The following is a 12,033-nucleotide window of genomic DNA, read 5'->3' on the forward strand; positions in this document are numbered from 1 at the left end:
ATATTTTCATCGATGACTGATTATTACAGTGTTCGGACATAGGCTACTTTAGACAGAATGTTAATTATAGGCCTATTCATTGTGAAATATATCTAAATGTTTAAAATCATTTTCAATGAGGAGTAAGCTAATTGAATCATTTGTTATCCGTAAAGTTTTTTTTTTTTTCTCGAATATCTACACGATCGCAAATGTACAATTAACAGAGTAACTTTATCAGACACAAAATTCCGTTTTGCGTTCAGAACCTCTGCGTCTCCGAACAACTGTGTTTTGTTCCTCAGCGTTACACAGACCAGCAAATGATTCAATCAGGCTAGTAGTAGTCGTTTGCATTAAAATGAATCAGCTTTTTAAACTAATCGGTTGATTCAACTCACTTAGACATTAATAAGAGAACACATATATGACAATAACTTTTATAATACTAATAATAAGCAAACAGCTCCCTTTTTTTTTCGCTCAAAGTTATTTCAGGGTTTTGATCTCTCAACAACCTGTTTATTATAATGGAAATTTAATGTTACATTTTAACTTTTGCTATAACCTAGACATGTTGCATATTAATTGTACTATTTACCTAAAGAATATGTTTGTGTATTTTGTGTTACTCCACAATGATGTTCTATTTGAGGGCATTTGTACTGTATAGGTATAAGACCCAGACATAACCTCAAGCCCAGGGGTCCCCGCCCCCCTAAGTCCTGCCCTGCTTATAGCCTACTGCGTTCACCGTAAAATGCATTTTTTATAACCTAATTATGTATACACACACACACACACACACATATATATATGCATACATGAATGTATATATGTATATATTCATGTTTAGATTTATTTATATGCATATGTTAATATTAATATAGAACGAAAAAGCATAGGAAGCGGCGGTACTGGGCAAAGGTATGAATATAATCATACATTTTTTTTTTCCTAAATTGGCAATCACAGTGAAAAGTCCTAAAACAGATCTGAATGAATCACCCAGTGATGTCTGCAGATCTACTCCATTAAATCCAATTTAACCTTTAGAAACACAATAAGACTTTAATCTTAACATACTGTATTATATATTTTTATTAACGCATGGTGCTTAAACCTATGTAGTCTAATCATACAGCAATTCAGGTATTAGTGTATAAACAGTACAAACTGAGATCTGATGCACAGAACTGAAAACATGCCACCTAGGGGAACAGTGAGTTATTAACAGTGATAAACAGTGCTATGCACAATGATTTCATATTCAAGTTATCTCTGGATTCACAGTTAAATCTTCACCCAAAACCATTTAAACCTGTTTTTACCAGCAATTTTGGAAACAACACTCTCAAAAAACAAACATGAAATGAAATGAAATAAAGCTATTGGTTTTCACCTCAAGATATTAAAGAGCAGGTCATATGGGTTTTCAAGAAATTTATTTTTTGCAGTTTACAAACGTAGCTATCCTTCAATGTAAATGGTCTGCACAGTTGTTCATCAAAAAAGTGCATGATAAATAAAGATATTGTCCCTTAAATGAGTCAACTCTGAACTGCACTGAGTCATCATATTTTTTAATCTTCTGCCTGTTATATATGTACGTCACAAAGTAACACATTTGCATAAGCCCTGCCTGCCCGCAAAATTTAAACACTTTGACCTGTCTACAAACAATTCCGCTAGTTAGTGTGTTCACATCACCTACATCATGTCTACTTGCACCTCGAATAAATAAAATGAATGCAATAAAACTGCTGTCACATCATATGTAAAGTGGCACATACAAAGTTTAAACTTACCACTGAGAAACGTCCTGATCAAGTCATGCTTGCGAATGGAGTTTCTGGTTGAGTGACTGCATTATCATCATCTTCGGTCTCGGGCTCCAATTGATAGGGTAATATCGATGCCATGTTTGTAAACTTATAGCATCTTTGTTTACAAGTAACCCTCCTGAGCAAAAAATATTAAATGGTAATGGGCGTTTCGTTCCCTACATGCATTGTATATGGAAAGACCAATCACAAGAGCTGGCCAGCTGACCAATCAGACCTTAAGCGCAGGACTGCTTCGAACTAATCATTTCTAAATCATTGAAAAATGATTCTAATATTAAATGTATATTCTGAGAAAAATACAATGTTTTCTGACCTTAGATGCATTTAAACCTGTTTAATTGACCTTAATAACATGATATTTACCCCCCGGAACGTGATTTTTACCACGATTGGGCAGGGTTGCTATGTAATAGCAGTAAGGCTTTCCACTGTGCATACTTATCCTTACAAGTAAAATTATAGCTGCATTATTTGAGTTCCCTTTAAAAATTGCTCTTGAGAAATGTTTTTTATTGACCCCCCCCCCCCCCCCCCCCCCCCCCCCCCCCCCCCCAAAAAATCTGACTCTGATATGACCTGCTCTTTAATGATTACAATAAAGGTGACCTCATGATTTGATGCTGCACTTTTACTTAATTTCCACTTAAATATTCTTTAAATGTGTCACAAAATACATAGCTAATGAACCATACAAGCCAAAGGCACACTCCCTTTGTTTATAACCTGTAACAGTTTTCAGACTCATTCAGGTATAATTACACTTTTCACTGACGTTGGATCAGTTGCCACATGTCATAAGTTTTTCTTTATTCTCTCATATGTCTACACAACTGTGTTACCGAAGAAAATAAGAGTGTTAGGGACAGGACCGGGCAGCGATTTATTATTGTTTGTTCTCTTCCCATGGTGGAAGTCTTTTCACCAATGCCTCGTGGTCAGTTTTAATGCTTGCCAGCAGGCCACCCTTGTTTCCCTCTGTCCCAGAGTAATCAATCTGCTCTCCTTTGAGAGTTGTCATTTGACCACCAAGAGACCTCAAGATGGCATCACCCGCACAGATATCCCATTTTTTGATGTACGTCACATGGATGTAAATATCGGCTGTATCTTGTTCCTCATCAGTGGGGTCTAGAAGAGCTAGTACCTTATATCCTTTGGGTAAAGAAAAAAAGTCAGAAAAAAGACACAGAGGTTGCAGTTCTATTTCTCCTGCTGCAGTCTACATGAGTATCACAAAATATGTACTTCTGTATCTCTGTGAATAAGTTTATTCTATAGTAGGGTGAAATTTGAAATTTTATCCATTTGGAATTGAGTGGATTGTGATAATTTGGGTGACAAGATAGGGTTGAATATATACATAAAAGAAATACTATTTGTGCTGGGGCAAGTTATATCAAACTATATTAATATTTAAAAGGTTATTAAATATAAAATTCTAATCAAATATAAACATTTATATTAAATTATAACTGATGAACTATTACAATTTTGTTTTTTACTTTGTAAAAACTTGCACCAATAATTAATTTACAATAGCACCAGAAACATGCATTTAAAAAGTAAATTGGGTCAATTCTTCTGTTTTAATGTTGATGTTGATTGGATTGACTGCTTGCATCAACCATGTACAAATAACTTAAATGTCTTGAAAAAGCTGTTTAAAAAACTTAACATATTACAAAATAAATACATAAAAAGTATGTTGCTGCATAAATATTAATATTAGCAAATAAGTATGGAGATTCATTGTTGATATTAATATTTGTGCAACAACAAAAAAAGTGTTTAATACACTACCAAGAGTCAGAAGTCTGGGGTTGATTTTCGAATATTTTTGAAAGAAGTCTATCATACTCACCAAGGCTGTGTTGATTTGATCATAATGCAGTAAAACAGTAATAATGTGAAATATATTTTTTAATGTGAAATAATACATTTTAAAATTGAATGTGTTCATGTGATGGCAAAGCTGAATTTTCAGTAGACATTACTCATCTTCAGTGTCACATGGTCCTTCAAAAAATAATTATAATATGTTGATTTGATGCTAAAATAAAACATTATTTTCAATGTTAAAAACAGTTGTGTTGCTTAAGATTTTTGTGGAAAGAATGATTAATTTTTTTCAGGTCTTTTTGATAAAGTTTAAAAGAACAGCATTTATATGATTTAATCTTTTTTTTTTTTTTTTTTGTAACATTAAAATTCCTTTACTGTTATTTTAGTTAAATTAAAATCTTACTGACCCCAAACATTTGAATGGTAATGTACATTTTTGTTTGAAACATTTTTTTTTCAAAAGGGGATGATTTACAGAATGCAGTACCTGCACCCCCCCTGCTGGTATAATTTCTGTATTGTTGCCAAAGGCCACCTGAACGAAGCTCTTCACCTTGCCTGAGTGTGAGCGTGAAACAATCACCTTAGGAAAGTTTGTGTTGTAGGAAGCACGAGGTACCACATTGGATCCCTCTCCAACAAAACCCCATGCTGAGGATGAGAATGTATGTTTGAGCAACACAGTGTGAATACATTTAAAAAACAAGGTCAGAACAGAACAGTGTAGGTATAATGACCATTACTGCCCTTATAGATAATAGTGAACCATTATAATTGTCATTAAAGACACTAAAAATCAATAGTAATAGGCTATTTTAAAGTCTCACGTTTAATATATTGTTAAAGGTGCCATAGAATGCAAAAATCACTTTTATAAGGTGTTTGAACACAGCTGTGTGGCCGCAGTGTGTGAAAATAACCAGCCTATAATGGGAAAAATCAACCCACTCATTGTTTTATAATCCCAATAATTCATAAACAGTCTCTCCACATGAGCAGTTCCAGACTATGACGTCATACTCTGTGAAAGTCCCACCCATTTGTGACGCTCTCTCTGTCCTATACACAGCCCTGAGTGAGAAGCAGCAGTCCGCCATTGATGTTTACTTGCTGTTGCTGCTTGAGGTACAATGTCAGCGCCAAAGAGCCATTTGTGTGTTGTTGGGATGCACCAGCGAACATAGGAGTCTCCACAGACTGCTGAGGACACGGTGGTTACATGGGGACAAAAAACAAAAAAGTTCTATACGTTTGTGCTAACATTTTACATCAGACTGCCTCACAAACGAGGGTCAATTCAGCACTGGAGTTGTGCAAAGATTGTAGGGCTGGTCCGAATACCATTTTTTAAGCACCGGACGTGAGTGGCGCGGCGTGACAAAATACAATATAACCTATTATGCTGTCTACAGTGGATGCGGCGCGTGCAACTGCTGCTGCGTTCTATTTATGAGGTACTGACACAAATTTCAAATGATTTTCAACGGTTGTTTTGTTGCGTCCGGTGTAGACACGGTGTAATAAAGGCAGGAATCTTGTGTTTGTCTGTTTGCATTTTTATTATGTCAAGAACTGTTCATCCAATCGACTTCCAAAGCCAACGCTTCCCAGACAAAGTAAGCCTCATGCATCATATTTTGGTTTTCCAAAAGAGCCTCTTGGCTCTCTGTAAGGCTAATGTTGCTAAAGCTACCATTGTCTCTGCCTGTTTTCACTAATGCTGCCTTCATGTGCTACCAGAATGATCGTGAATAGAAATGTGGCAGTTAAAAACTGTGTTTGGAAGCAATGTGAGGATCAGTGAACATGGAACATGAACATGGTCATCACCAGTTAAACCGTAACACCGGTATTCCCACAAGCGTGAGCTCTTGAAGCTCCGCACTCTTCTGAGAAGGGAGGTGGGAGAATCAGCTCATTTTCATTTAAAGGGGACATACACATTAACAACATGTTTTGGCTCATACCCTAAAAAAGTGGCAATTTCAACAAGCTATAAAAAATTATCTGTGGGGTATTTTGAGATAAAACTTCACATACACAATCAGAGAACAATATAAATTATTGCATCAAGGCATTCTATGGCACCTTTAATACACTTAATCATTACCCATTGTTAATGTTAATCATTAAACACTGTGTAGTTCTTGTCAAAGAATCACATTTGTTGTTACCAATTATTTACAAAAACATGGAAAAAAAAAATTAACCGTGTAAACCACAAATCATTTATTACTCTGAACGTCACAGCACTCCCATAATGCCTCCTGGATCCAGGATCCAAAATCATCTGCTTAATCTGGTTTTGAATATGTCTGTAAACCTCAAATTAACACACCTGTGTACCCAGTGAAGGGTTTGTGAATCACACCTATAACAGGATCCCCGTCCACAGCCACACACACCATAGTGGTGACATACTTCTGGAGATTTTCTGTTGAAAGAACAAACAGGATTTACATCCTGGTACAACACCTGTGCACTGAAGAAACATAAAACCATTCCTCCTGCTATAAGAGCAGAACTTACACAATAAAAACAACAAATCCAAAAAAATACAACTCAAACATAGATAACCTACATAAATAATGTGATTCAAGATATATTTCTTCCTGCTTCTTTCCTGAAATGGCTGCAGTTTAAAGGCAACTGATTTACATTAGGAATAAAGAGTTGCACCAGACCTGTGTATTCCTGAGTGGCGTCCAGTGGATCAATCCACACTGTGATCCTTTCTGCAGGAACCTCCTTCCCTCCTGAGATCTTTGCCAGAATTTCTTCAGGGATGATGCGTGTCCACACAGTGGCCTCACCCTCGGCATTAGCATGTTCTTCTGAGTTCACCTGCAAACAGAGCAAAGGAAACCACACTTTGAGAACATTTACGCAGTGGTTCCTGTTACTCCCCTTGTATTCAGTGGTTAAAAACCAAAAAAGTAATAGACTGAAAACCAAAACCGGATTACCACTGACATTACAGAATAAAGACTTCTTGAAATTCTTTGAACACACCTATGAAGAATGAAACTGAACAGCATCATCACAAATGATCACTCTTTGTAACTACAATATTCTGTGGGAGTCTCTAATCCAAAGAAATATTCTTTATAAAAGTTAAGTAAACCACACCCTCCTAAAAGGGCTCATTCTTACATGCCCCCATTTGTCTACGTCACGATGTTGGACGATTTTTATAATGCCGCCCAAATGTTGTGGAGATGCTGTGCGTTTCATTGTGAAAGCAAAACTACTTTCTTTAGAGGACACAACTAGAAATCAGTGGTTAAGTTGTATTTACAACACTGTTCCAGTACAGTTCAACCTAAATATTCAGATGTGTGCAGCGCATTTTACGGAGGATGAGGACTGTTTCCTGAACCAGTAACCTACAAAGCGTATGTGCACAAAGGCTGTTTCTATAAAGTGGGGCAATTCCAACTTTGCAAGGACAGTCTGGCGCTTCTGACTCACAGCCTGCAAGTAGGTTTACATATTTAAAGAGTTTGCCACTGATGATTCAAACACAAGTTTTGAGCAGTGTAGAGTAGTGCTTGTTGTTTGTCATTTCACAGATCACAAATGACGACATGTTTTTGTTTACACAGCGTGATACACAACGTAATGCATAAAAAGACAGTTTAAGTCATTATAATCAGTAATTATGTCCCCACTGGATGCAACAAATGGCTTGTTTGTAATGGGTTTTATTGGTTTTGTCTCGTCATGCTGGGAGACGACATCACAGTATGTTAAGGGGCGTAATATTTCCATCACACGCTCGAAGCATTCAGCCAATCACAACGCACTGGATAGCTGGCCAATCAGTGTACACCTCGCCTTTTAGACCGATGAGCTTTGTAAAAATTTACGCGTTTCAGAAAGGCAGGGCATAGAGGAGCAACAACAATGTACATTATGTGGATAATAATGTGTTTTTTTGAAAATTAAACCACATAAACATTTGCATTACAACAAATACACAAAATAATGTTATTTTTAGCAATGTCATATGACCCCTTTAACAAAACATACAACAGGGTCATTTGGTGTCAAATAAACCAAATTTCAGAAACTTCCCCGGCCCAAATTGTTGATTCTGTCAATATTTTTTCTGACGAAGATTAAAGCCAAAATATCAAATGTCATGGGTTTAAATTTACTGAGCAATCCACAGTTTTGTAGAGGGGTGTCAAAATGACAAATTTCACCTGAGAATCACAGCCAAATTACAGGAAGGTAAAAACAACTTAAGAAATATGACAGCATATGATTTTTCCCATTTTATGAATGGTCACCATTGTCATATAATGCAACAAGGATGGCTAAAGACAACAGATTTTACAATCAGACCAACCAAACTCTGTGTAGAAATAATATGATTATGCTGCCATATTAATAAAGTAATCTTTACCCTCCTGTAATTTGGCTCCAAATCTCAGGTGAAAATTGTTTGACCCCCACTCACTAAATATTCATCCATGGCATTTAGTCTTTTTTTCTTTTCTTTATTTGTGTGTTTCTTTTACCAAATAAATAAATAAATAAAAAAGAATAAAATCAAAATCATAAAATTTGAGCTAGTTACCTCTAGTTGAGTTGACACAGAATGCCCAACAGTTGTTACTGCAATAAAACGGGTAAATTCAACTTCTGTCATCAGGAAATGTAATTATAAAACTAATAGTTCTGGTTTTGGATGCTGATTGATCAACAGCATTCCAGCAGTGTTATATACACACTTTACTGCACAGCTTCCATAGAGAGAAACCATTTTGTTTGTTATTATATATTTCAGGCTTGAATACAACCCAACCAGCTATGAGGTAAATCACATTATTTTTTTAAGTAAAACTTTGAAAATCAGATAAAAAACAAAAGGTACTACAGAAAAGAACTACAATCACAGAAGCATTGCAAATGACAAATCAACAATGACAGATAAATGTATAAGTATTGATTTAATGAGACTGATTGTGTATACAATAATGCAATATATCACGTAATGCAATATATCACGGTAATGAATATGCACGTTATTGTTATCGTGGGCACTTCTAAATACCGTGAATAATTATATATTATAAATTATTAAAAATCTGAAATGCATTTTAAGAATACTATTTCCATCAATTGGGCAAAATGCACAACACCGCTGTATGCTGCTTGAAAGACATGTGACACGCTCTGATGTAAACAAGCACGCATGAGAAGCACATGGGGGAAACACGTGATAGACGCGCTGAATGAAAGCACATTCACTCTCTGACAGCAGATGGCGCTAAACTGCAGAAAATGCAGTCCTTACCCTGGAAACCCCATAAATAAAGCAGCTGTGCTACTTTCAAAAACATGTTTAAATTATTTTAAATAGCCATTCAGATTTGTGTATTCGCTATGTTGTTCATCACAGTGCCAAATATGTAAATATTTAGACTTAATAGGACTTAATAGACTTTTATTTTTTTTCATTTTAATCTGGACTACAACATGCCCTAGATATTGTTTGAAAGTGTTTTGATTCTTTATTGTTCATCCACACTTTACATCAAGGCTTCATTGGTTAACATTAGTTAATTCATTAGTTAACATAAACTGCCAATTAAAAATTATTCTGAACATTCATTAATCTTAAGTATTCCAATATTTAATAACACATTGTTAAAATCCTAAGTTGCAACTGTGTTATTTAATGAGCTAACATGAACTAAGACTTGTATTTTTTTGACAAAGATTAATAACTTCTGTAGCAAATGTAGCTATTGCTCATTGTGAATGCATTAACTAAGGTTAACTAATAAGGTTTTATTGTAATGTGAGACCTATTGGTCTTTATAGTTCTTTTGCACTTGAATCTTTGTAAAACTTTTAACTTTATAGATTTATCTGTATTGCTTTATTGTATTTAAATGTTCAGTTATTTTTGTTATAAGAAAAAAGTTATTTAACCTGTTATACTGTATTATGACCACTTTTTGTAAAACTAAATATCAACACCGTGATAATACCGTATACCGTGATAAAAGCATTAGCAATTAATCGCAACAAGACAGTTTGATACCGGCATATCCCTACACCCACGCAATCTTATTCCTGAATGACAACGATTCAACTATGTCTATTACAACTGTTTCACATCGCGATTGTCAGTGGAGCGTGAGAAGCACATTTTGTTGCTGTCCATGTTAATTAATAATTCATGCTGCTGCTGATCCAGAAAGAGCAACACAAACGTTTCAACTGAGTCTTTTCAACCACACACAGCATTTTTTCTGTGTTTCATACATTTAAATAACATAAGTACTGAGATAAAAGTTTATAGTTTGGGCATAAAAACTTATTCTCTACAGTAGCGATCAAAATGAAAGCATCTTAATGCAGGTTTCACATGGCAAGTGTGAGCGGCGCGTGAGCAGAAGGTCTTTTTTTTTTTCTCTTCGTGCATGTTAATCAATGAGTGCACAACGGCAGCAGGAGCAGCTCGTAAGCAGCAGTGAAGCGTGAGTTTCGGCGCCGAGTCTATTTCTGCTGCGCTGATTTCACATAATTTCACACAAAACATGCTACAAATGCACAGAATAAGCATGTCAAGTGTGTTGTAACATGAATTGGAGTATGTCAGAAAGAAAATGATGAATCAAAAATATGTATAGAAGATTTACCCATTTTAACTTGTTTTTAATTGCCATAAGCAAATTATAACTTAAAACATTTTATCAAACTCACAACGAGCAATTCATCTTTCTCAGGATCTTAAATTACAATGGAGGGTATACATAAGAACTCCATTATTCATACATTATTGACAGCTTCTGTAAATATTATAAGCTGTAAACAAGGCACACATTTTCACTTACAATTGATGTGACAAACGTATGCCTTTTATTTATTTTCAGTTCCACAGTTACAGAAACTGAGCTATAAATGCACATGAAAGGTTTAAAACAAATTGGTAAGTCAGAGTTGTGACAATATATGTAACGTTTTGTTTAGAAAAAATAAATAAATAAATAAAGTATGCTAAGTGCCCTTTTTCCACTTGTGCCCCTGCCCCTCAAAATGTCTGTGCACGTCCCAGCCTCTGCCTGTACCTGTATATTAGGGTAGGTGTTCTTGATCAGGTAGAACATCTTGCGGTGCGAGTTCAGATCACCCAGCGTGAGCTTTTCACTGGCCCCTTCTTTTGTTTTGCCCTTTGACTTTTCCTCTAGTGTGTTGTCCTCCCTGATCCTCTTCACCTCCCGTCCGCCCTGCACCGCAGCCTCCATGGAGAGCGCGAGCAGCTCTCTCAGATCCACAGTCCTCTTCTGTCTGAACGAGGCGATTCTACTAGATAAAACTCCCGCGTAAAGGTGATAGATCACACCGACTCCTAGTAAGCAGAACACGGCTATGCCGAGCGGGGACAACCGGATGCCCATCGGAGCCATAACAAAGGCGGAAGTGCGAACAAAGCCGATGAATACGAGAACGGCAACAGCTAAATTAGACGTGTTCAACTTTGGTGATCATTTGCACGTTATTTGAACGCAAATATAACGCAAACGATTAGAAAAGCGTGTGAGTTAATCAAGTGTTACTTATTTCCTTCACTGGCGAAGTCCAGATTAGGTCAAGCGAAAGCTTCCTTCATTGATGTAGAATATATTCCCCAGTTTTAGTACAAATATCTGCTTTCTCACAGTGACAGATCCATGGCTGTAACAGCGAGTAATACTGTATGCATTCCACGTCCACCGTTGTGTCAACCAAGGCACTCCGTTTTACTTCCTGGTCAAGAAGAAACAGAAAACAGTTTTGAGCACGAGAGAGCGCCCTCTACTGCTTCAAGATCACAAACCTCTGCTGAGATTTGCCGTGTCCCAATGTTCATAATATCCATCATTAATAGTATGTGAGATTAGAATAAGTATGTCCCAAAGCATTGAATGTCCCAAAGCAGACAGTTATGTTCTCATTTTCCTTTTTTTCTTGTAATAGATTTTAAAGTGAAGTGACATACAGCTAAGTATGGTGACCCATACTCAGAATTAATGCTCTGCATTTAACATTTAGATTACATTTAGTCATTTAGCAGAAGCTTTTATTTAAAGCGACTTACAAATGAGGACATTGGAAGCAATCAAAATCAACAAAAGAGCAACGATATACAAGTGCTATAATAAGTCTCAGTTATCTTAAACGCAGTACACGTAGCAAGGGCTTTTAAATAATATAATAAATAAAAAGAAAACCCATCCAAAGTGCACACACACTGTGAACACACTCCCGGAGCAGTGGGCAGCCATTTATGCTGCGGCGCCCAGGGAGCAGTTGGGAGTCCGTTGCCTTGCTCAAGGACACCTCAGTCGTGGTATTGCCGGCCCGA

General features: G+C 36.3%; 1 protein-coding gene across 2 annotated transcripts; it reads right to left on the reverse strand.

The window, feature by feature from the left end:
* Positions 1–1,056: 1,056 nt before the first annotated feature.
* On the reverse strand, positions 1,057–11,440 carry bpnt2 (3'(2'), 5'-bisphosphate nucleotidase 2). Of its 2 annotated transcripts, none has more exons than XM_042754233.1 (5): positions 10,757–11,440; positions 6,353–6,512; positions 6,007–6,102; positions 4,160–4,319; positions 1,057–2,980 (listed from the first exon to the last, which is right to left on the reverse strand). In XM_042754233.1, the coding sequence occupies exons 1-5, from the start codon at positions 11,093–11,095 to the stop codon at positions 2,710–2,712; spliced, it is 1,026 nt and encodes a 341-aa protein (XP_042610167.1). In that variant the 5' UTR covers positions 11,096–11,440; the 3' UTR covers positions 1,057–2,709. The 2 variants fall into 2 exon arrangements, with proteins under 2 accessions (XP_042610167.1, XP_042610166.1); XM_042754232.1 differs by having other exon boundaries at positions 1,057–2,978; positions 4,252–4,319; positions 10,757–11,439.
* Positions 11,441–12,033: the final 593 nt, after the last annotated feature.

The sequence above is a fragment of the Cyprinus carpio genome, unplaced genomic scaffold, assembly GCF_018340385.1.
Source record: "Cyprinus carpio isolate SPL01 unplaced genomic scaffold, ASM1834038v1 S000006481, whole genome shotgun sequence".
NCBI lineage: Eukaryota > Metazoa > Chordata > Actinopteri > Cypriniformes > Cyprinidae > Cyprinus > Cyprinus carpio.